Below are 27500 nucleotides of genomic sequence, written 5' to 3'. Positions count from 1 at the left end.
TTTATAGCTGGAGTCCCTGCAGAGGCTCCGCCTCCAGCTTCCTCCACCCACCAGCACTGACACTCTGACCTCTGACCTCTGACCCTGACCGGACTTGACTCACACACACTAGTTTAATGTGAAACCACCTTGTTTACAGGAAACCCAGAGCCAGCGTAACACCATACTGAGAACTTCAGTGGTTTTCAATCTTTAGATCGTCCTCGTGCGACGGACCCCATCCTAACATTTAAACGGCAGCTATATATATATTCATGTGCAGTATAAAGACCCAATTAATACTGTGAAAAATGAATATTATAAATGTGTAAAATATTTCGTTTCTATTACATTACATCATCGTGTTTACTCACTGTAGTACTGTACTGCTAGATGTAAGTTAGACGTATTTTATTCATTTATTTATTTTTGTCAAATTATTTTAATTATTATTATTTAATTATTTATTTATTTAAATAAAATTTTATATATTTATTTTAATAAAATTAATTATTTAGCTACTTGGTTTAATTTAATTTTTAATTTATTTTTACACTGCTTTTCTTATTTTTACTCATTTTAATCAAGTTTTATTTATTTGTATTATTTATTTATTTATTTAAATAAAATGTTATTTATTTAAAATCAATTTTAATTGATTTAGTTCTTTTAATCTCTTTCCGTTACATTTTTACACTGTTTTTCTCATTTTTATTTATTTTAATTTCTGTTAATAAAATGTATTACTTTATTATTTACTAATATCAAATTCTATTAATTTATTTTAAATGGTTTTATTTATTTATTTATTTATTTATTTTTATTTAAATAAATTCTTATTTTATTTTATTTATTTTAATCAAATGTATTTATTATTTATTTTTATTTATTTAAATAAAATTTTGTTTTATTTTAATCAATTTATGTTAATATACTGTATTAATGTATTATTTATTCAGTTAAATACAATTTTATTTTATTAATTTTAATTTTAATCAAATGTATTTATTTCATTTATTTAGTTTGTTTATTATTTACTTATTTCTATTTATTTATTTTTACATTTTTTGTAATGTAATTTTTTTGTTTATTTAAATCAATTTTTATTTACTTATTTTAATTTCGTTTAAAAAAATGTATTATATTATCATTTATTTATATCAAATGGTTTAATTTATTAATCTTTATTTATTTAAATAAAATGTATTTATTTGAATAAATTTTATTTTATTCTATTGTATCAATGTCTTATTTATTTATTTGAATTAATCTTTTATGTTAATCAAATGTATTTATTTATTTAGTTAGTTTAATCTTATTTTTAGTTCTTCATTTTTTACACTGCTTTTCTCTAAACTTTTCCACAGACCCCCTATCGCTCCCTTGCGGTCCCCGGAGCCCGTCTGTACCCCTGATATAAATGTTCCTCCACAAGCGTCTGATGCGTCAGATAAAACCACCGAAAGCAGCTGAGTTTGCTGAAGGGTTTGGTTTTGAGACCCGCTGGACTCTATAACAGCAGAGGCATTTCCTCTGACTCACGGCCTCCGTTTAGGAGAACAAATATAGACACATGTACTCCCTGTCACGTCTCAAACTCAACTTTCACATGCATGTCCTGAACCGAAGACGTAAAGTTCACATTTATTCATGTTGCGGCACATTTCTCAATATAAGAGCCACGGATTCACTGACGGGAGCCTCTTCCCGTTTTATTCCCTGGTCAGTTCACGTCACTCACAGAGACTTCTAGACCATCATCAACTCAACCATACAAGGTACTTACGCAACCCGTCGCAGTGAGATCGGCCTGCGATATCTCCACCGGCGCCCAAACACACCGAGATCAACATCATTACGGCTAATTCATAGTTCAGACCCACACTGGAGGATTATGGGATTGTGTTTACTGAGCAGATCTGTAGTTTTCCATCACAGAAACAGAATCAACACATGAAGAATGTTCAGAAACCAGAGCGAATCTGGCATAATCGCATTTAAATATTTGCAAAATGATGAAATGTGTGTCTACTCTTAAACAAGTCATCATGCAGTACATATTTAATAAAGACCACAAGGAAAACATGAGCGAAGTGAAGGAGAATGTGCATCACCGCTCTCGTATGGTCAGAAAAACATCACGAAAACAAAAACTGGAAACAAAATGGATCTAAAATAAAATGGTAACACTTTACAATAAGGCTGGCTAATGCATTAACTGACAACAACAGAGAAGCACCGATATATCGGCCAATAATCACCGATAGTCAGGGCTGATTTATCCTGTCAATCAAAAGAGGGCAGGAAAATGCACTGCATTTGAGCTTTGTGTAAAGAAATGCTAAGAAACCAGTTTGATCTTCAATATTAATAGTAATTATATGAATTAATAACATTCAGAAATGTTAATTTAATCTTCAGAATTTAGTTAATGTGTTCATATTAATTTGAGTAATGTGTTTGTTTATAACTGATACCAGTTACTCTGAAACACGTTAATGAAATGGAAAGAATAAAGTTTTTATTTGCATTTCTTTCAAAATATAATAATTAAAAATATAATGATTAATTATAATGAAACTATCATTCATTTAAAAGAAGGTAAAAAAGGCAGAACCCTCAATCTATCGTTATCAGATATCGCTCTGAATAATCGGTGGAGAAATTTAGTATCGGTGCATCTCTAAAAAATACATATTAATATATAGTAAGGATACACAATATCGGTCACCATATCAGTATCGGCCGATATATATGTTCATTTTTAATGTTATCGGTATCGGCAGACTGAATAATCGGCTATCGGTGGAGAAATGTAGTATCGGTGCATCTCTAAACAACAAGCAGTACTAATTAATCTTTGTTAATGTTAGTTAATAAAAATACAACTGTGCATTGTTATAGTTCATGTTACAGTTAACAATAACGAAGATTAATAAAGTATTTTTCATTGTTAGTTCATGCTAACTTATATAGTTGACTGATGTAAACAAATGGAAAAGTTTTTCCAATAAAATTAATTAATTTTTAATTACTACAGAATTCCAATACTTCCATTTGACTTTATTATTCGTATTTTCCATGCTGTGGAATAATAAAGAATGAGGCGGTGTGTTCAAACTGGTATTGTGAGTCACTGAGGTTTTTTGGGAGGGATTTTGATGAATTCACCCTAAAGCCACAGTATCACAACATGTCTGTTCCTTTCCACAAAGACTCGATTTTCCGCCTCAATCTGCTGCCTCATAGTGGAAATAAGTGTCTCAAAACAGAGGCAAAAAAAATCTTTATGAAGTCACTTCCATTACGTCATGCGCCTGTTATGTTAATCGGCGCGCGCTGTGATTGGTGGAGGGCTGCAGCGCTCGCGCGTGACGTTCCCGCTGGCGCACTATATGTACTTCGAGCCTAAAGAGCTCTGACAGCAGTGTGCACGCGAAGCGCGTTCTAGTCTAACAGCACGGGAGCTTTAACAGCCGCATAACACTTCAAAATGAAGCCTTGTTTGGTGCTCGTGTTCCTTCTGTTCTCTCTCGTCTGTCTGATGTACCAGGCGTCGGACGCGTGTTCATGCGCGATGTCTCATCCACAGGAGGCGTACTGCAACTCCGACATTGGTAAGAAACCACGAGTGTGTGTGTGTGTGTGTGTGTGTGTGAGAGGGGGGTTAAAGTACGTGAGCAGGACATTAGAGCGAGTTATTCATAATACAGTACACTTTGCATATTATGTAACAGACCATATTTACTCAACATCAGCGCGCGCAGATGTTCTTCACCCGAGCGCGTCTGTTTTCCTAAAGCATTTGATAGCGTTGCGTTATAGCGGCGCGTTATCAAATCGAAACGATTAAAATATCGTTAAAACTCAAGTGCGTCATTGCGCGTTTACACGCAAACACGAGAAGCGTAAAGTTTTCGCGGTATCCATGGCAACAAACGCCAGCCAGCGCGAGCGCAAGAACGCTGGACGGAGATGTTGTTTTTCCACACTTTTCCTCATATTTGATAAATGAACGCAGATGCTTCAGCAGGACAGTGATTCCTAAAATATACAGTTATTAGCATGTTTGGGCTTTTCTACAGTGATGTTAAAGACCAAACTGATTCAGACGATCAACAGGCAGCAGCACAGAGTGTGAATGCAGCACTACATTCCATTCGGTACAATGGTTTTCTATGGGAGGAAACGTGAAACTTTGCTGGTCGAGTTCATAATCTGCATCATATACTGAGTTTGGTCTTCTTACATCACTGCATTGGTCCATCTCAAGTGTTTCTCACGTTAAGCATTTCAGAATGTTTTAATGGTCTTGAAGGGTTTCACTCGTCTTTCAGAAGGGTTAAATGAAGACAGGTGAATGATGGAGAAGATGAGTTCAGGACCAGCGCTGTCATACATCTGAATCACTGCAGCACAAAATGATAGAAACCAGCAGAAAACCATCAACCCTGAGCTCAGCGCTTCTCAAACCATTCACTGATTTTAAAAGACTTTAATTAGTAAAAGAATTCAAATCACCAAGAACAGAAACTATAACGATAACTATAATAACTATATTCACATCTACCCCAATGTGATGTCGTTCTGTTTATTATAAGTGCTCTCCGGTTTTGGCGTCTGTCTCTTTAAATGCTCGAGCTCTTTAAAGCAGAATGGATTCTGATTGGCTGTCAGTGTTTTTATCGTTCAACAGCTTGAAAAAAAAAAAATCGCTCTGAAAGTGATTCCAACAATATTGTTCCTCTGTGTCGTTATCGTTATAGTTGAGTTAAGGCTCGTTTACACCAAGAACAATAACTATAAAGATAAATATAACGATATCTATAACGATAACTATAATGATATCTAAAACGATAACTATAATGATTCCTATAACAATAACTATAACAATATCTATAACGATAACGATAACGATAGATTAGCGTCCACACCAGCAGACGAAATATCTTTCTGTTTATTAAAAGCATGGTGCAGTTGTGTCGTCTGTCGCTTTAAATGCTCGAGCTCTTTAAAGCAGGATGGATTCTGATTTGCTGTCAGTGTTTTATTGTTTCTTTAACTGGAAAAAATCGCTCTGAAAGTGATTCTAACGATATTGTTCCTCTGTTTCGTAATTGTGATAGTTGTGTTATAGACCTCGCTATTCTCATAGAGTTAAGGCTCGTTCACACCAAGAACGATAACGATAATGATAACTATAACAATATCTATAACAATAACTATAACGATATTGTTAACGATAACAATAACGATAACTAAAACAGTAACGATAACTATAACAATGTATATAACGATAACTATAACGATATTGTTAACAATAACAATAACGATATCTATAACGATATCTTTAAAGATAACTAAAACATTAACGATATCTATACAAAGATATCTATAACAATGTCTGTATTAGAGTGATATTGTTCTGTTTCTTAAAAGTTCGCTGCAGTTTTATCGTCTGTCACTTTAAATGCTCTTTAAAGCAGGATGGATTCAGTGTCAGTGTTTTTATCGTTCATCAGCCGGAAAAAAATCGCTCTGAAAGTGATTCGAATGATATTGATTTGGGGTTCTGAAAACATTATAATGGGCTTTACTTTCTTAACACACTTTCTGGTGACATCATCAAACCCCTTTTAAATATTTTATCTCACTATTTCAGCGTTTCATGTTGACTTTAGCGTGTCATGCTACATTTAACGCCTCTCACTTTGGGTTTCCTCGTCTGCGCTCTGATGGGGAATCGTGGGTCGGACACCCACAAAATCCCGTTTCGAGATCCCGCTCATGAGCCGAGTGTGGAAATGGGAGCCGGACTGTCTGGTTAAGAGGCCACGTATGACTTGCATACTGATGATGTGTTTGTGGATAAACTAGATATTGAGATGTCCCATAAAATGTGACTTTGGCTTTGTGCTGGTATTCATGCTGTATGAAAGGCAAAGACTGCGGCTATTGTGAGCGTGTCTGAATCGGTGGCCGGACGCCAGGCGCGCAGATTTCCTCCAGTACTACAGAATGCAGAAGGCTTTGCTTTCTGCTGCCATGTGTAACATATTTCCAGGGGCATCAGATGGAGCGATGGCTTCTGGGTAACAAAGAGCCGTAGAGAGCGGAGCATGTTAAACCTATATGAGGCGAGATACTCCACTCATATGCTCCTACATTGTGCACAATTAATAATGCACCAAAATCAGCGAATGAAACACAGAAATTAAAGTTTTCATTTAGCCGAAAAACAAAAATAAGTTGAGTTTTATCCAAACAAAACTGCACATTAGGAAGTTTTTATACTTTTTAATGATATAGTTACATTTCGAAAACTGAAACCGAAAATAATGTTTATTTAATTATCAATTAATTCATCAAATTTATTTAATATTCAACAAACGGAGTTGTATCCAAACATTAAATTGCACATAAGGCAGTTTTTCTACTTCAAAATTTCACGTTTAATCTGATGTGTTACTTGCCGTAATTGTTTGTGAAATTTACTAGCAATTTCTGAGTGAAAATTGTTTCTACACCAATTTTTTGTACATTAAATAATGAAGACATCAGTAAAAATTAAGTAAAAATGTAATGAATATGTAATATAGTGTATGTTTATTAGAATCACAGTTATTTTTTCAACCTAAGAAACTAATTTCAGACAAAACTTTTTTTCCGAAATATTTTCAGTGGACGAACATTTGGTGCATCACTATGCACAATTATTGCTGCTTTGTGACTATAACGATAAATATAACGATACCTATAACAATATCTATAACAATAACTATAACGATATGTATAACAATAACTAACGATGTCTATAACAATATCTATAACGATATCTATAACGATAACTATAACGATATCTATAACAATAACTAACGATGTCTATAACAATATCTATAACGATATCTATAACGATAACTAACAATGTCTATAACAATATCTATAATGATAACTATAACAATAACTATAACGATATCTATAATGATATCTATAACGATATCTAGCCTATAACAATAATTATATTAGCATCCACATCAGTGGACGATATTGTTCTGTTTATTAAAACTGCGCTGCAGTTGTGTCGTTACGTTGCGAAAACTGAAACCAAAAATAGTGTTTATTTAGTGAAAATTGTTTCTACACCAATTTTTTGTACGTTAAATAATGAAGACATCAGTAAAAATTAGGTAAAAATATAATGAATATGTAATATAGCGTATATGTTTATTAGAATCAGAGTTATTATTATTTCAACCTAAACCGAACCGAAACTAATTTCAGACAAAACATTTTCGAAATATTTCCGGTTGCCTAACATTAGGTGCATCACTATGCACAATTACTGCTGCTTTGTAATTAAGGATCAGTCCTTCAGAAGGCAGTTTAGAGCCGTTCCTGTCCGTCTTGTTTCTTTCATTTGACTTCAAAGTGTCGGGCGGATGGATGATGGTGACTCATGTGTTTAAGTACCTCGCGCTCTGTAATCAACTCACGGGAGATGAATCACAAATGTGCAAATGTGCTCCTTAAATCATGAAATCACAGAACAGAGGAGGCAGAGATGGAGCAACACGCACAAACTGTGAAAAACCATCAGGGGCTTCAGCGCCAGACCCACATTCCACATCTACACACATTAAACATGCCTTTCCCACTCCATTATAGCAATTTTCTGCCAATATGGCCTCTGCACAGCTCCAGAATGAGTTTAGCAGTGCCGATCTCGCATGTAGCCTCAGTTGGCAGGGCTTTTGAAGGCAATTGAAACGCTCTATTCACTCTGGAGCGCCGCACTAAAGGCCTTTCAAGCTCCAGATTAGTGTTTTGCCCTACACTTTGGCCCCTGGAGTTTAATATCCCGCCAACGGAGGTCTGGTTCCCATCTGACGTGGCGATGGGGTGAGATGCTCTGGACGCAGTTAAACATCACAGAAACTGATACATAAATGGAAAATAATTTATGAATTTGGCAGATGCTTTTATCCAAAACCACTTATATCGCATTCGCATTTGATCAGTTCTTGCTTTCCCTGGGAATCGAACCCATGACCTTGGCGTTGCTAGTGGCAGGATCTACTGTTTGATATATAGTGTACATGTTAATTTCGTTAACAAAAACTACAGCAAAAAAATGTTCGATGACTTTTTTTTCCATGACTAAAACGAGATGACATCATTAAACACTAAGTGTAAGTATGTTTCCATCCGCCTATTTTTGGGATGTTGCATAAAAAACGCTGGATGGAAATGCGCATAAAAACATGCATTAGTTTTATTACTAATGTTTTGCACCAGTTTCCCAGGAAGTGACGATTTTGTTCTCTGGAACACATGGGATGGAAACACTGCTTTATTAGCAAATATTTTATGCCATATTCCAATTCTGTGCAAGTTAAATTCACAAATTTGAATGGAAACAGAGCTACTGACTATCTCACCATGCAATATTGTTTACAAAAAAGACAACACTAAAACACTAAAAAAATAAAATCTCTACACTTCCTAAAACACTTAAAAGGACACATTTTCTGCTTAGTGTTTTACTTAATCTTCTCAATCTGGCAACCATGCGCTCGCACTCTCTCTCCACTGAGAATATGATCTGAAAACATGACAAACATGTATGTTTGAGTTTATTGAGATATTCTGCTCAAATTAACGTGCCGTAAAACCAGTCTGTGTTCCTTCACGAGCCGCTTGTGCGACTAAATCTGCGATTAAACCTTCAACTGTACTGTAATAAATCCAAACATGAATCTCAACTTTATTTTTGGCAATTTATTGGCTATAAGTCCCTTTTTCACAAGATGTAATATAAGTCTCTGGTGTCTCCAGAATGTGTCTGTGAAGTTTAAGCTCAAAATACCCCACAGATCATTTATTATTTGCCCCTATTTGGGTGTGAGCAAAAACACGCCGTTTTTGTGTGTGTCCCTTTAAATGTAAATGAGCTGCTGCTCCCGGCCCCCTTTCCAGAAGAGGGCGGAGCTTTAACAGCTCAACAACAACAAAGCTGGAGAATCTCACGCAGCCAAAATGAGGATTGTCAGTAACGGTGTTCAGCCTTACATTGTTCAAACCGGAGTCAGACACTGATGGAGAGACTCAGGAAGAAGTTACAACTTTTAGACGTTTCTGAATGGTTAGTGGATAAATTTATGTAGTTGCTGTGGAGTTGATTCAACTCATCCACTAGCATGTGCCGTCATGTTAATCTTTTGTGTTGAATTGACCCTCGTTTGTGAAGCAGTCCGGCGGTAAAATGACGGCATGACAACAACACTCTACTACAACAACTCTTCCTCTTCTCTAAAGCAGCCCAACATGGCCCCGCCCCCTTTGTCGTGTGTTCTCGGGGGCGGGGTTTATGTAAATTATAGGGTTAGTGATGTCACTCAAGAAGCTCGTTGTAGACCCTACCTGCTGTTTGTTGTAGTCCTTATTTCTGTAAAAGAAAATATCTCTCTTTGCATTGAACTTTGAGTGTCGTAACTTTGCAGGTGTTGTTTATGATCAAACAGCAACATTACACACTAACTAAAGTTAAAAAAGTGAAATCATAATCAACGATGATAATGTTACAAATCAGGAAACTAGATAAGTAAATGAGAAAAATAAAGCATGCAAATGAGTTTTCTTAATTAGTGCTTACAGGTCAAAGTGCAATAATTCTGATAAAAAGTTAATCAAGATGATGATTTTGAGCAAAAGTTTAACCATTTTGCAGCATGACTAAAATAGTTTTTATTGAATAAAACTAGAATAAAACTTCCAGACTTTTAATCAAGTAAAAAACAGGATATGTTGACTAAATATGGTCCAATATTGAGTTTCCCAGTGCAGAATTACAGCGACTCCTGATCTGGTTTGGCTCGTCGGCGTGAATCACTCTCTGCAGAGGAGGATTTCTGCGCGTTAACCCATTTACCTCTCTGAGCGAACGGCCACCTACTTTCCCGAATGTAAGTCAGAGTGGTGCGCGGCTCATGAATATGCATGACTCACAGCGGGCGTGCGGCTCTGGGCTTTCATGTATGATTCAGAGGGCTTATGGAGGGGCTGACGCTCTTAAATATAGCCGCGAGGATCGACGCCCGTGGGCCAGACGGAGGGGTGGACAGGTGGACATCATAGCGAGTTTGGAATTGGGTTACATAAACATTCGCAGGCACTCAGGGAGGTCGAGGAGTCACGGGAGAGTTCCAGAAAACCGGCACAGCGGCTCACAGCCAATCAGAGCACGGCTCTGGAGTTCAATGGCATGACCTCTGAACCCTGAGCGTTGACGAGAGGGTCAAACCTATTAGAGAACATGAAGGCGCGAGTTTCTGATTAAATGCTTCTGTTTCTCTGGGACGTCAATCATTTGTGTCACTCATTACAGCATCTAAACGGAATGTGAGAGCGCGTGGACGTCAAAGTTTTGCCCTTAAAAGGTCACATTGGTTAACTAAAACTGAGCAATACATTAATTTGTTACAGTATTTAACGTTAGTTAATGAAGAAGTTCATATTAGCTCAGGTTTATTAAATAATATCTATAGATACAACTTTGAACGAACGTTCTATTAACGTTACTGGAAGAACGTTTGTTGCCAGAACGTTCCCTGTGAGCTGATAAGGGTGGCAGGAATGAACTTTTCCTTTGTTTTTTTTCACCGGTCTGAGGAATGTGAGCCTCAAAGAATTCCGGGAAGGAAATTCCAAGAGATAACAAGCATTCCAGCGTCAGTCTCTCTCAGAGCAGGTGATCCGCAGACGGGCACAGGAACCGCCATTGACTGCTGTAAATGAGGCGTCCCGCGCGTGACATGAGTGAGGGTCTGCAGGACGCGTGTCAGGTTACCGACGGGAGACTTGTGTGCGTTTGCAGGGGATTATGGGAGAGAGGCCGCTCGTATTGACATGGCCTCATTCTGCGGTCTCTGAGGAAGCAGTCTAGTTCAGCGCCACACACTTCACACACTTTCTAAACAGGAGATCTGTCACACATTTACAGTGGGAATATCTGAGGAAATAACCTGCTGTTATATATAAATGTGTGTGTGTGTGTGTGTGAGTTATTTAATATCTTATATAAAACTATATTTTATAAAATATACATTTATTATATCATGTTTATATATTTAAATCCAGAAAAATAGTTAAAATATTAAAAAATATATTTTTAAACAATCATATATATGTATATATATATTTATTTATTATATAATATATATATTTATTATATAACATTTATATATTTAAATTCAGAAAAATACAGTTAAAATATATAATACAAAATTAATATAAAATATATACAAAATAATGTATATATTAAAAATTGGGAATATTTTCAAAAAACATTTATTTTATTTTATTATTTTATTTTATTTTATTTCATTTTATCTTATGAATGTCTTTTGTGGTTATCAGTCAATGTCAGTACAGCCACAGTATCTCAATTGCTTGATTCTGATCATGTTGATCATGTGATACTCCTTCATCTCGTCACTCGTCTTCCTCAGGCAGGCTGAAATACTGCATCATAATGTGATCGAGTTGTTTTTAAGCCATAAAACAACATAAATCTGACCATCTTAGATGTTTTTTCCCCACTTGTCTCAATGCATTCTGGGATTGTTTTATCTGTGAAGTGTACATGTACTCGGCTTAGTTCTGAAACGGCCCGCATGCTCCCATGATGCTTCAGTGTTGTCTGTGGTTGGGTCTGATCGTGACTCTGTGTGTGTTTGCAGTGATCAGGGCAAAAGTGGTGGGCAAGAAACTCCTGGACGACCGTCCGTTCGGAACCATGCGCTACACGGTCAAACAGATGAAGGTGAGCTGACGCTAACACCAGACGACACACGGAGCTGATGCTGATGAAACACATGATCATTCAGCAGCAGTGAAGGTTGAATCTCTGCTCTAGACTAAACACAGGCCCGTGCCAAACGACAAAGACAAAACATCGCAGATGTTTGTCATGTGAACTACAGCGTGTTTATTCTCAGACTTCCTGTATGTCACACGGGACCGAATCAAAACAAAGGTTTATTTAGATGTGAAATAAATCGAACACTAGCAAACACAGACAGATTGCTGCACACAGGGGGTTTGTTGATTGTGTTCGTCTCGTTTGTCTGCTCCAGATGTACAAGGGCTTCGACAAGATCCAGCATGTGCAGTACATCTACACACACAACTCCGAGAGCATGTGCGGAGTCAAGTTCGACATCAACAAATACCAGTATCTGATCACAGGTGAGACGCCATCATCATCATCATCATCAGTCAGGGTTCAGATGACTGACAGCAGTGCATCATGGGAGAAACTGAACAGCTCATCTTCATTATGATTACTTTCATATTTAAGAGCCTTACAGAAGATTCACAGCCAGTAATGTTTGACTAATTGGGGTTTTTAACCCCAATTAGTATTTGCCCAAATATAAAGGATACAACTGTGTTATATAAACATAATACTGTAAATACTGTATATAACTATATATAATTTGTATATACATTTATAATAAAAATTAGATAAAGTATTATTTTAATATATATTATTATATATGTTTATAAATATATAAATTAAATATACACACTCACATATGTATAAATTTAGATATTTAATATAACTATATAATAAAATATATAATTTTATATAAATGTATAATAAAATTAAAGTATTATTTTAATATATATTATTATAAAAGTTTAAATATTTAAATTAAAAATATTTCAAATATTATGTATATAACAATATAATAAAATATTATTTATTAGATAATTATTATATATTATACTATTAAATATTTTATCTAAATTTATAATAAAATTAGATCAAGTATATTATTATAAGTTTATAAATATATAAATGAAACATATACAAATATAGAGATATTTAATATAATATATATACATTTATTTTTATAAATAGAAAATACAGTTAAAATATATGAAACTTTTAATATTAAAAAAAGATAATATTAAAAAGGGAATTTTTTAAATAACAATCAAACATTGCAGTTTTTTTTTTTCATTTTAACAATATATTATATTGAATTACATTAAATTCTTCTTGTATCTTTTGAATTGCTCTTATAGTTATCAGTCAGTGTCAATGCCCTGAATGTCGGCATGAATCGGTCGTGTGTTTATGATCAGATAGCGTCTCTCTTTAGTGTTATTGAGATCATCTGAAGATCGAACAGAGCGTGTGACGCGCAGCTGTTCTGCTGCAGGTGATGATAACAAGACACAAACAGTCTAATATAACCGGCTAACTGACTAATCTAACCAGAGAGAGAGAGAGGATATTTATGAAGGAACACCCGTGCTGATGTGTTCCCGTGTCAGTCACCGAGGACTGAGATTGACCTCTGCTGTGTGTGCAGGTCGTGTTCATGACGGGAAGGTTTACACCGGCCTGTGTAACTTCAACGAGCGCTGGGAACGCTTGTCTCTGGCTCAGAAGAAGGGCATCAACCACCGCTATCAGCTGGGCTGCAACTGCAGGGTGAGTGTCACGCTGTTCCCATCCATCATATAAAGAACCGACGCCTGGATCCAGATGTTTGGCACCAGGATTAAACCACTGGTTCAGAAGCCAAACTTGAACGGTTTGGACTCAGATCTGAGACACAGAACCACTGAAGTGCAGGTTATCACTGGATCTGAGCGTCGCTTTATATTTCTACACACATGCAGATGTTCGCTTAGCAATCAAAATCTCAACCGTTCTAGTCTTCCTTAAATAACTCTGACACTTGAAGAAAATTCATGCAGATATTTGGCCGCAAATAACAAGTGCATCTCCATAAAGACTTTATGAGGCTTTATGACGACAGACGCTCCAGCGGATAAAAGAGGATTCGGTTCTGAATGACCCGCATTCATAAAACACCTGGAAACATAAAGCTCCGCAGATGCCTTTCAATCCGTCTGGTTTCATTCACACACGTTTCAAAAGCAAACACGAGCGCTGAAGTGAAGGAAGGAGCTGCTGGGTTTTTCAAATGAACAGACCTGATCAAATAAAATGAATACTGCATGGCCGGGTAGGGTGGCGTCTAACATCCTAATCCATAAAATAACCGTAAAAACTGACGATTTAAACAACTTTAAAGTTTTATGATAAACTGCTTCCAGTGAGTTTATTATAAACGCCAGTTTCAACACACTACACTAACTCAACCAGGCCCCGCCCCTTTATTCTGCGTATGAATTATTTAAATGAGGAACATTGTGAAGAAAACTCAAGATGGAGGCGTTTCAGGGAGTTCAGAAACACTGACATCACACACTAAAGACAGATGAAGAAGCACAAAATGGCCTCTTTCAGTTGACTGTAAAGCAAACACACTTTCCTCTGTTTGCAGATTAAGCCGTGTCACTACCTGCCCTGCTTCGTGACCTCCAAACACGAGTGCCTGTGGACGGACATGCTGTCCCACTTCGGCTACCCCGGGTATCAGTCCCGCAACTACGCCTGCATCCAGCAGAAGGAGGGCTACTGCAGCTGGTACCGAGGGATGACCACCCGCGACAAAGTGACCATCAACACCACCGACCCCTGAACCCGCCCTAACAACAATAACTAACTGCCCCACCTGATCTTCCTCTGTGTAATTAGACAGAACCACATCAGATCACGTGTGTTCAGCAACGGGTCACGTCAATTAGATGAAGCGTGAGGCCTGGAGCAGTTACCCAGCTAACAAAAACATGTTCTAAGAACGTTTCGCTAACATTCCCTATTCGGAATGTTCTCTGAACGTCCAGTTTTTAAAAAAAAATCTTGGTTATATGAACGTTGAGGGAACATTCCATTGTGTCATTCTTCAAACATTATGGGAACGTTAGTTTTGAATGTTCTCTGAACGTTCTGTAGAAACATTTAAAAAACATACAACTGAAACGTTTCAGAAAAAAGATGTTTTTGTGCTAACATTATTAAAGACCAGATAACTGAACGCACGCACTGGAAAAACGTTTGTTCATAACGTTCTGAGAACGTTCCCTGTTAGCTGGGTAACCCCAAACGAAACGAACTGATCCTCATTAACACGACCCACTGAGATATGAAGTAATTTATGAATGCAATAATACTGCTCTTTTATAGTGATGTATTGCTTTTAAACATGATTTAAATGATATAAATTGTATATGTACGCAGATAAACGTCATGTGCCAGATTTATACTGTTCAGTATCTATTTATGATGCTCACTCTGGACTGTGCTGAAACGTTGGGTTTTGGTCATTGAGATGTGGTCGTTCCAGCACAAGCGCAGAGCGACGCCTGAGCGATCCGTGCGTTTGATTCTTTCCTTCTTGCTGTTTATGATATAAGCTATGAAATTGTGACTAGTATTTTTTTATTACTTTAAAACAAAGATTATAATCAGTAGATAAATCTTCTTCATATCAATGTGTTTTCTACATCTAGACCGCGCTGATGAGAGAAACCTAATGCTTCATCAATCCATTCTGAGAGTACAGAATATGAATCAAACAATAATCATGCATCAATATTGAAGTAATTCAGATCAGAACAGCTAGAATAATCATTTTTACCACTAAACTCAAGTTATTTCATCAGATTTTCTGCTCCATTCCTCTGTTGGAAGCTGAGATCAGACAGAAAAGCATCTGAAAACTAGTTAACTGCTGGTTTAAGCGTCTGAATACTAGTTAACTGCTGGTTTAAGCGTCTGAACACTAGTTAACTGCTGGTTTAAGCATCTGAACACTAGTTAACTGCTGGTTCAGAGTAAAAACGTTCTGTCTCAGCCTCCAACTCCAAGTTTTTATAACAGTATTTTGTCTGTGTAACACAAACATTCTGCTCAGATCAGACCTGTTTTACTCTCATTGAAGAGGCTGAAAGCTTGTGTGTGTGTTTGTGTGTGTATATGTGTGTGTGTAAAAGAGAGAGATGACCATTTTTCAATTAGCAGCTTTTCAAGGATGTTTTGATTTTTAATTTCTCTGTTTTATATTTTTATAATAAAGATTGTGAAAATGGCTCTGTGACTATCTCGTCATTATTATTCTCGGAGGACTAGTTAAAGTAGTTAAAGTAGTGACTCACCATCTGTGTGTGGTTGGGGAAGAAGGTTTGCTCATTGAGCGGGAACTTCTCTGGACCCAGAGTGTGGTAGAGCTTGATCATGTGAGAGAACTGCAGAATGAAGACACAAAAACACATCAACACGAGCGTTTTCATGTTCCTGAGCCATTCATTATCATAAGTCTTTATCATCTTCCATCAAAACTTGCTCCACCTCTAAAATGACTTTGGTAACAACATATGAAGTATTTCGGTAAGATTTTATAATAAGTTCCCATTAGTTAATTCTTGGGAAGCATAGAGTGGCTTATGTCTAAAGAAAATATATTGATAATGTATAGTCTGTATAATAAATAATTATACAGAAATATTTTGATTAATATTTAATATAATGTAATATAAATATAAATTGAGAACTTTTAACACATTAGAGTATCAAAGTGTCATTTTGGTGTGTCTGCCTGTGCATCACTGACAAACTCTCTCTGAATTGACGGAGAAGCGCTGTACGCACCACCCAGGGTTTGCTGCAGAAGTTGTAGATGGAGAAGAGCGAGTTAACGCTGGGAACGGCGCCGTAGTGCAGGCCGATCACGAGGTTCCTGAAGTCCTCGCCCGGGGTCATGCTGTAGGCGTGCTGGCGAACCAGCACAAAATCTGGCTTGAACGATCTGGAGAGAGAATAACAAAAATGGACACACAGAATCATTAAAAACCAGTAGAAATGAGGATCACTGGAGCACGTCAGCTCATAGAGGTCATTATTACCGTGAACCCTTGTGCTGAAAAACTAATCTGGCGTTCCGGGTCAGAAGGTTTTGTGTTTCTTTTTGGTAGGCCTCACTGATTTGAGCTCATGCGCCTCAGTTTTAGAGTGAAAAAATTATCAGAATGTTTTGGGAAGTTGTTCTTCCAAAGTCAGTGAGTTTTAGTCCAATGCAGTAACATTAACTAGCATTTTCAGGGAAAAAGAAAGAATGACACAACAAGAGCAGAAAGTCTCCAGAAACAGGAAGAGCAGATGATCATTAGAGACTGAACAGAAGCTCTTGGAGGAACGCAGGAGAATGTGCAGCACATGATCCGCAGCAGCTGCACCATCATATCTGTCACTGCGCTAACATGTGCTGAGAAACACACGATAAACGCACAAAAACTCATTATGAACGTCCACCAAACACGTACATTCACGGTCATCGTCCTGGACCGACGTGACTTCAACACATTTTCTCCAGTCGTTGAAATAGTTTGGCAGAATTTTTTAAAACAAGATGCATTTACTTCAGAAGCGTTGATTGTATTTCGTCTCGCTGAACTGATATTTTCACCTGTTCTAATATAAACAAGATAAAAACAAGTGAACAATCTGCCAGTGCAGAAAGACAAAACACACTGATATTAAACACAATCTATGAAAACAAGTCTTGGTATCGTATCGTCCTTACTCCAAGGATTTTTAGATACTTTCCCAGGAAAACAAGACAAAAATACGCATTAAGAACAGGACTTTTTTTTAGTCCTCAGAAATCTGAGCAGAAAATGAGCAGCTTTCATCAGAACCGGATCATGACGTGTGCAAAATAGCTTTAGTTTGTTCATTATCAGGGTTTTTTTTTAATGAAAATGATCAAAAGTGACAGTAAAGACATTTATAATGTCACAAAAGACTTTTCAAATAAATGCTGTTCTTTTTTAAACCTTCTACTCATCAAACAATCCTGAAAAATAAAATGTATCACAGTTTCCACAAAAATATGACTGTTTTCAACATTGATAATAATCATAAATGTTTCTTGATCATCAAATCATCATATTAGAATGATTTCTGAAGGATCATGTGACACTGAAGACTGGAGTAATGATGCTGAAAATTCAGCTTTGATCACAGGAATAAATTACACTTTACTATATATTCAGATATTTTACACTGGAATAATATTTCACAATTTTTTTAATGTATTTTTGATCAAACAGCCCCAATCTTTTGACTGCGAGGCTGAATTTCAACACTGCTGCACACACTATTAATAGAGACCTTTATTAAACTAGTATAAGATGTCTGGATAAGTGAGGCAGGTATAAATAATCACATGTGTTTGGCAGATGACGGACATCTGAATCCGAGAGAGGCACGAGTGTGAGGAAGGACATACTGCCATACAGATGAGGTTTATTAATACAGCGTCTCAAATCACATGACCCGAGCGCCAGCGGTTTCACAGAAAACCAGTTGCTGGAGACTTCAATCAAACACAACTGATATTAAGAAGAACCTTTCGCTCAGTGGAAAGACGTTAAAGGCTCTTCATGTTTGGGATTGTGGTTCGTTAGTGGATGATGTTGCTGGTTAATGTGATTCTCTTCAGCTGTGTGAATGATTCAAACACACGGACACTTCAGACACGATGGAGAAAGGTCACGCTAGTCTAGACAAACGATTGTGTTTCCACTGAAAGCTCATTTCTGTCTGTCTGAAACGGTGGAAAACAAGCTGGAAAAACAGTCTGGAATGACAATCTGCTTCCAGGCAGGAATGAGGCTGATCTGAAGCTCTGAAGGAACCGATTCATTCAGCACAGACTGATTCGCTACGATCTCAAACAAACGTGTGTGTGTTTGTGTGTTTAGATGAGGAACTGAATCAATATGACACTCTGATTCATCTGAACATGAACACACACACACACACACACACACACGACGCTCCTGAAGCTGAACCCGCATTATTACAATTCACTAAAAAGTAAAATAGAAAAGTAAAATATATATAAAAAACATTTCTCATTTTCATTTAACTTAGTTTAATACCTAAAACAAAAAATTACTCAAAACTAAATATACATATTTTTAGAAAATGACAAACAAAATGAATGAAAACAGAAAATATAAAAATAAACTAATTCAAACTACGAAGACAAAACCTAGAATAATCTCCTGAAGTCACACTAGCTGAGGCTGAATGAGTCACTCAGCCTTGTTGATGACATTAACCAATCACACGCTCTCTGAGGGATGATGTCATCTTGCGGCGCTGATGCGTATGAGAGACCACACACCTGACCACTTTGGTTCCTCCTCGGTTGGCCTGCATGTCCACCGTACAGCCGGAGTTCACGTACGACGCCAGATTGAGCTCGGAGAACTCGGCCTGAAACACACACCGCAGGCTGATTAGAGTTCAGAAGATCAAATACGACAACACTTACACTCGTTCTGAGTTAGTCATGTGACTCGTGTTACCCATCAGCCCTTGTAAACTCAAGAGACGCTGGTCAGACACAGATCAGATCACACTGAGCCGAAGGAACGGACAAAAATACAAAACATAATGAGTGTTCTCAAACAGGTTTCTGTTGGCCACGCCCCAAACTCACGCCATTGGTCGGTTAAACTTCACTGTTTTAATCAGCTTTTTGAAGGCACTGAATCACAGATATGAATTACAGATTTCTACAGCCTATAAACACAAAATCAACAATTATTTTGATGTCGTAAACCAGCGTCACACACTAACGTCATTAAGAGCCCATTTTATTTCCGCCCGGGAAAAATGTCCACCATTTTGAATTTTGTCCAAAACCTACTTTTGTGAACTAGCTCTAGGTTTTTCGCCCGATCAGAACCAAACCAGTGCAGAGATATTCTCTGGATTCTTAATGTTAATAATTATCAAAAAAAAAAAAAGCTGAAACTTCGATTCACGGTCGCTCGAAAAACATGATGTGGGCGGAGCCACTTTTACTAAAATGGCTATAACTCTTGAACGGAATGAGATATTTTCACTAAACTCGGTTCACATGTGTAGAGGCTCATTCTTTGGTCACAGTAAAAGAAATGCAGTGATTGGACACTAGGTGGTGCTATAACTTGAAAAAAACTTGAAAACAGCTGTAACTACGCAACCGTTATTCAGATCGACTTGAAATTTGGCATGCAGTGTCTTGGTCAAAGGGGGCATGATGGTCTATGAGGACATTGGCATATCTCAAAAAAACATGGCCGCCATCGGCCAATGAAATTTTGAGCACCTATTAGACAAGGTTAACGGAGGCCGATCGGAATGAAACTCGGTGGGCATGTTCGACTCATGGCCCTAGAGGTCTGTGAGAATTTTGAATTAAATTGGCCACTAGTTGGTGCTAACGAGTTTTACGCCTCTGTAATCATGTGATGTTTTGCACATACACACAATATGCATATCATTTGATAGATCTCCTCATTCTGAAAAACTTTGCCTCAAGAACCAATGCTGTCAATCAAACCGTTCATTAAATATTCACAATTATGTAAAAAACATACTTTTGCGAACTAGTCCTAGGTTTTTCACCCGATCGGAATAAAACCAGTGCAGGACAATTCTCTGGACTCTATAGATCAATAATTGTGAAAAAAAGTTGAACTTTACCCTTTGGGTCGCTTTAAAAACCATATATTTCCTTAGTAAATTACGTGTTTTTACTATATTTTCATCTATGATCTAAGTGGTTACATCCTTATTAATAAAACAATGGTATTTCTATATTTATATATTTTACACCTTATAAAACACCAAAATAATAGACACAGAAGGCCATTTATGCCAAACACTCAACATGAAGTACAGAAGCTCAAAAGTTTGGGACTGGTAGATTATGCATTTATTTGTCGTCTCAGTGAGAGAACAGCTCGTCGACATAAACATCTGTGCTTTAAAGGACACACACACACACACACACACACACACACACACAGATGAATGTCAAACAGCAGTTAGAGGACACACACATAAGTCACTCCTATTGGCCGGCTGGCATGGAGGCACTCGATTGGCCGGGAGCACGGGAGGTGTGCCAGACTCGCACTGCCATGGTTACGGTCCGGGTAACGCATTCAGGCTTCTCTTGCTGGGAAAGGAAAACAGGAGAAAGTCCAAGAGACAAACTCTGGATGTTTGTTTCCTTCCCTCTTCACCTCCACGACTGAAGAGAGACGCTCAGTTCGTCATGCAGATGTTTGAGCGCTCGTTAACCGTAATGAGGAGTTTATTAGTGTGATCTGATGCGTGAAATGTTTGAACTGCAACACAAATGATGCATTATGGGAAATGAAGTCTCTTCATGCTATATAAAAGTTTGAGGTTTTTTTGTTTGTTTTTAAAGAAATTAATACTTATATTCAGTATAAGGATGCATTAAATTGATCAAAAGTGACAGTAAATACATTTATAATGTTACAAAAGATTCTATTTCAAATAAATGCTGTTCTTTTGAACTTTCTATTCATCAAAGAATCCTGAAAAATAAAATGTATCACAGTATTTCCACAAAAATATGACTGTTTTCAACATTGATAATAATCATAAATGTTTCTTGAGTATCAAATCATCATATTAGAATGATTTCTGAAGGATCATGTGACACTGAAGACTGGAGTAATGATGCTGAAAATTCAGCTTTGATCACAGGAATAAATTACACTTTACTATATATTCACATAGAAAACAGCTGATTTACACTGGAATAATATTTCACTGTTTTTACTGTATTTTTGATCAAATAAATGCAGCTTTAATGAGCAGAAGATCTTACAGACCCCAAACTTTTGAACACTGTGTGTGAGAGAGATACTGACAGTCAACATTCCAAACACACACACACACACACACACACACACACTCACACACACACACATAGTCCTTGGTGCTTTCCAAGTCTGTGCTGGCGTCATGATCCCATCTGGAATCCTGGCAGGTATTTTTGGAGCCGAAGCTAATGGGTGTCATTAGGGTGAAGAATGCAAGGTGCCTTTCACCTGATCACATGACCAGAGCTCATAAACACTCACACTCACACACACACACACACACAGGACAAAATAACCTCCTCATCATCATATCTGGACGAACACAGTCTCAGTGGTGAAATAAGACGTAATCAGCTCACAAAAACAGCCAAACAAAATAAGTTATTTTAGTTTTTAATATTTTACTTCGGATAATGTTTTTATGTGGAGTAATGAAGATGTTTTTTTATGGTTGTAGTTCTGCTCTGAGTTTGTGAAGAAAATGAATAATGTTTGAGCTGAACGGACACGAGGACACACATCTGGAGCGTCGGATCGGTTCCAGATGTCTGATAAAGCTCAGCTGAGGACGGCGGTCTGCTCAGCAGATGTTTGAGAACATCGGGACGGTCAGAACAAACAGCAGGACCTCCCAAGACTGTAAACGTGTCGTTCGCTCGATCTCTCTGAACACGATCCACGGGCTCAGGGCTGGAGCGTCACACGAGCACAAAGAGCCTGTTGTGGGTCTGAAGGGTCTGTGGAGTGTTATTAAGAGCCGCAGATAAACCTCGCCTGGAGAACAAGCCTTATCCAGAGATAAACTCACAGATGTGCACAAATGTACACTGAGACACTGAAATGAGTGAGAGTGTTTGTTTAAACTGTCTAGATGAATATAATTAAATGTAAATAACTGGTTTTCCGAGGTCTTCTGGTTCTATAACCATCATCAGCCTGGTTCTCTCGGCCCGTTAACCTGTCGGAGGAGTGTGAGACGCAGACGTGTGTGTTTGTTGTGAACAGCAGCGGTTACTCAGTCGAAACACAACAACACAACGGTTCACAGATGTAGAGCTACAGATGCTATCGGCGCACGTCTAGACTCTGGGAGGGAAACGTACGAACATCTGGAGCTGCTTTCATTCATTCAGCTCACCTGCTCCACACGGATCTCGTACTCTCCGTTCAGCTTCCTTCCTCTGAAGTACTTCGCCCTGAAAAACAACAATGATGTTACAGAAGCAGAATCTGTGCGTCATCTTCACTGAATGATCCAGAGCTGATCTACAGAAACCAGCTTCTTACTGTAGATCCGCCACAGACGAGCAGCGGCACACTCGTCTGTTCCTCTCAATTCAGCCACTCGCGTCACATTCATTTCATTTCCACATCCATCAGCTCACAGAACGAGCGCACGCTTCATTTACACACACTCGTTTAACTGCAGTGACTTTGACCCTGAAGGACAGAAAACACTCGAGCATCAATCCTTTTAGAGTTATTATTATTTTTGATTATGTTATTTATAATTATTATTTATTATATTATTTATTACTAATAAATATATTATATAATTATTATTAATTGTCATTATTTTAAAATTGTTAGTATTTATTATATTCTATATATAAATTATTATTATTTCATTTGTATTTATTATTATATAATTCTTTTATTTGTTTATTTTGTTATTATTATATTAATTGTAGTTTATTGATGTTATTATAAGTTAATATTTATTATTAATTATAATGTCATTCTTTTAATAGTATTAATATTCATTAAATTCTAAATATAAATTATTATTTATTTAATTATTATTTTATATTTATTATTATATAAATAAATATAATTTATATAACTTAAAAATAATATTAATAAATAATATATTTTTTATTATTAATAATAATATTATTATTCATTATTTTATTTATAAATGATTATTTGTTGATTTAATTATTGTTTAACATGTATTTAGTATTATAATTTCATTAATAATATTATAATTTATTTTTAAAATATTTATTATGTATTTTATTATACTTATTAATTGTAATTTATTGATATTAAAATTTAATATTTATTATTAATTATAATTGTCATTCTTTTAATAGTATTAATATTCATTAAATTCTATATATAAATTATTATTTATTTAATTTTTATTTTATATTTATTATGAATAAATAACAAATATAATTTATTTTATTATTATTATTAATAATATTATTATTATTTATTATTTTATTTATACATGATTGTTTATTTAATTATTGTTTAATGTATTTAGTATTTGTTATTATACTTTCATTATTAATATATTTTATTTTTAAAATATTTTTTACATTTATTTTGTATTTTTATTATTTTGTTATATTATTATTCATTATATTCAATTATAATTTATTATTATTTATTTTATTAAAATTTATTATTATTAATATTATTATTATATAAATTGTTTACTACTTACATTTGAGTTTTTTATATTACTAATTTTTTTAAAATACATTTTTTTATAATACTATTTTTTTTATATTAGCCTATATCTATTTATATTATTCCATATATTTAATTGATTATTTATTTTAGTCTGAACTCCAGTGTGTTTGAGCTGATTCAGGCTCTTTGACACAGAAGCAGCTGGTCTGCAGCAGAAGCTCTCAGGGACGAGGCGTGAGGTGAGAGAGAGAGAGAGAGAGAGAGGAGCAGCGCTGACAGCCGGACAGAAGCTGTGATTGTGTCCTCTCTCCGAGCAGCAGCGCTGGGAACAAGGCCGCGTCTCCCAGACACTCTCTGACTGCAGTCAGGAATTCCACAGAGGAAGAGAGAGACAGACAGACAGACAGATCTCAGCCTTTTTCCCAATGAAATGGCAGCCGAGACGTCCACAAACAGTAGCAATGAGTTTCCCAGACGCCGACGTCTGTCTCAATATATCTCTATATGCCGAAACATTCCGGCTCATTCCACATGCTTCACATTAACTCCCAGGATCTGATTGGACAGATGTTTGCATGCTCCTGCAGCACTGTGGTCTGGAAGAGAAGCTGATGTGTGCTGCTCTAGCGCCACCTGCTGGTAAAACACCGGCGCTGTGATGGCCTCTCACTCCCTCTAGTGGTCAAACACAGTCAGTGCTTCAGCTGCTCTCACAGACCCTCTCTATTCAACCATTCAAAAAATATATTTAAATTATGTAGCTTCATAATATGTTCTTCAGGGTTTAATATTGTATTTACATTTTTTGACTTATTTGTGATTATGGAATAATGTTTTTAAAATTATTTTTAACTCACAAATTGCAATTTCTCAGCAGTTTCAACTCAATAAAATATTTCAGAGCTTGGCATAACTAGAAAAATGTATATTCACTGTAGCAATTTCCATGGCTTTTTTTGTAGATTTTATTCATTTCTGTAACTTTTATACATTTTATAAATTTCTGTGACTTTTTCAGATTTTATTAATTTTTTTTTACTTTTTCAGATTTTATTCTTTTTTTTTTTTACTTCTTCAGATTTTATTCTTTTTTTTTTACTTTTTCAAATTTTATTAATTTCTGAGACTTTTCAGATTTTATTAATTTCTTTGATTTTTAAAAATGTTGTTAATTTCCATGATTTTTATACATTTTATTAATTGTATTCATTTTTATTAATTTCCTTTTTTTTAATGTAAATGTATTAATTTCTATGACTTTTTCAGATTTTATTATTATTTTCCATGAATTTTGAAAAATGTTATTCATTTCCATGGCTTTGATATTATTCATTTTCATGACTTTTTTAAATTGTATGAATTTCCATGCCATTATAAGATTCGTAACTTTTTTAAAGTCATCTAGACGCCCCTCTGTACGTGTGCTTGACTTGAGAAATAAAGATGGTGTTCATGTGTTTGACAGTGGCGGCTCTGAGGTCATGTGACGTCTCTCACCAGTCTGTGTGTGGGTCGTCGATGACCAGCAGGACTTTGGGTTTGCGTACGGCCGGTTTGGCTGGAGCGGCGTCGGCGTGCGCGGAGGCTTTGGCCTGAACAGCGCTGGCGATCTGAGCTGTCTTCACCACGCTGGAGAAGGAGCTGAGGAACCCTGCGGGGGCCGGAGCGGGGGCCGGGGCCGGGGCGGGGGCGGGGGTCTGCGGGGCCGGCGGCGGGCGGCGCTCAGTGGCCGGTGATGCTGGAGAGCTGCTGGAGCTGGACGATCTCTGCAGGTCCATCATGTAGCCGTTGGGCAGGTTGGCTACGAAGCTGCTGTCCGACAGACGCCTGCGCAGGTAATTCATGCTGAAGCTGCTGATTGATCTGAGACACACACACACACACACACACACACACACACACACCAGATCATTAACCTCAACAAAAACAGCCTGTTAACGAGTCATTAGATTAACGAGTCTGACCGCAGGGATCAACAACAGACAGAATTCAACTCGACTTACATCACTGATGCTCACGTGTGACGCTCCGAGCGTTAAATCACACACATCTCATGAAGAATAGAGCTATCCCATGATCCTCTGCTGCACAATTCAGCCATAATTCTGTGGTTCACTCCAAGAACATCTGCAGATCTTAATTATGCAGCAGTGTAATTAAAACAGACGACCAGAGCGGATGATGTCAGTCGCCTAGCAACCGCTTCTGTTTGAACACGTGACCCTCGACATCACAGACGATGACACGATCATAAACCTCATCATAACTCGCTTCATTACCGTCAGAACCCGCTCTAACGAGCACGTGATAGAATTAATGCAGAACGGAAATTAAATAAAGCAGAAGATTAATTAGATCAGCAGATTCATTAACTCAATAGAATAGAAATAATTATAGAATAAAACAGATATTCAGTGAAACTGAAATTAAATTAGTTTCAGAAAAGAAATGAAATCAAATATTAGATTATCTAATGCATATTTTATATAATAATGCAGTGGAATATATATATTATATAATATATATATATAATATATTAATTAATTCAATACACATAGAATAGAAATTCATCTGAATAGTTACAGAATTGAATAACGTGAAACTCAATTATAAAAATGAAAATGGAATTGAAATTGAGATTCAAATAAATAAATAGTTGCAGAAAAGAAGTTAAATAAAATATAAGATTATCTAATTCATCTTATATTTTATTTAATAATGCAATGGAATATAACAGATTAATTAATTAAATAAAATTGTGACAGAATAGAATGAAAATGCACAATGGAACAGAAGGAAATTCAAATAAACTGCTGCAGAAAAGAGTCATAAAACAGTAGAATGAAGTAAAGATGGAGCATCATGAATATATTGATCAGATCGTCAATAACGCGCTGGAGCATCTATAATCAACTCCTACACCACATACCAGTCGCCTAGCAACCGCTGCGTGAGCCACACGTGACGCTCTGAGACTCCGCCCACACGTCACCATCATCCTTCACAAACACACACTCCAGGATCAGGATCCTGTCCTGAAGATTCTGAGGAATATTCGCTCATTCCTGTTTTCCTCTTCCGTCCCAGGAGCAACTGTTTCCAGAGCAGCAGGACGCCACAGAACTCCTCACACACACACACACACACACACACACACACACACACACACGCATGTGAGCCTGGAGTGACATCAATCAATCCCAGAAACACCCTCCTGATTACTGTGAAAGTTTCAACTGTTTCTCTCACACTCATAATGAAGCGGAACGCAGCATTACAGCCGGAGAAGCTCTCGGTGTCGAAGCCTGCAGTATTAATGCTCGTGTCGTTACAGAGCCGAGCTAAAAATACTGAACGCACCGCAGGACTCCACAAAGAGACTCCATCATCTCACACTTCTGCGCTGAAGAGACTCACACTCGGCTCTGATCAACACGAGTCCAGTGAACGAGGACAGGATGAGTGTTTCCTCCTCA

General features: G+C 36.7%; 2 protein-coding genes across 4 annotated transcripts in view; one reads left to right on the top strand and one right to left on the bottom strand.

Annotated features, from left to right (window-relative positions):
- The window catches only part of syn3 (synapsin III), a 45419-nt gene that overhangs the window by 14431 nt on the left and 3488 nt on the right, over positions 1-27500 (bottom strand). For 2 of the 3 annotated variants that reach the window (XM_051890798.1, XM_051890795.1), the window contains exons 2-6: positions 25522-25887; positions 22739-22796; positions 19095-19186; positions 16553-16709; positions 16060-16149 (exon numbers count right to left, since the gene is read on the bottom strand). In XM_051890798.1, the coding sequence (XP_051746758.1) occupies positions 16060-16149; positions 16553-16709; positions 19095-19186; positions 22739-22796; positions 25522-25868 (744 nt within the window). In that variant the 5' untranslated portion in view covers positions 25869-25887. Of the gene's footprint in view, positions 1-16059; positions 16150-16552; positions 16710-19094; positions 19187-22738; positions 22797-25521; positions 25888-26027; positions 26160-27500 lie in introns of those variants that run through there. The other variant, XM_051890796.1, reaches the window with a different exon arrangement.
- LOC127510784 (metalloproteinase inhibitor 3) lies at positions 3342-15994 on the top strand. Its single transcript, XM_051890805.1, has 5 exons — positions 3342-3596; positions 11718-11800; positions 12114-12225; positions 13362-13483; positions 14346-15994. Exons 1-5 carry the CDS (start codon positions 3473-3475, stop codon positions 14541-14543), a joined length of 639 nt encoding a protein of 212 aa, XP_051746765.1. The 5' UTR covers positions 3342-3472; the 3' UTR covers positions 14544-15994.

Source organism: Ctenopharyngodon idella, chromosome 4 (assembly GCF_019924925.1).
Source record: "Ctenopharyngodon idella isolate HZGC_01 chromosome 4, HZGC01, whole genome shotgun sequence".
In the NCBI taxonomy this organism is placed as follows: Eukaryota; Metazoa; Chordata; class Actinopteri; order Cypriniformes; family Xenocyprididae; genus Ctenopharyngodon; species Ctenopharyngodon idella.
The sequence above is the reverse complement of the archived record's forward strand: the minus strand, read 5'-3'. Positions and strand labels throughout refer to the sequence as shown.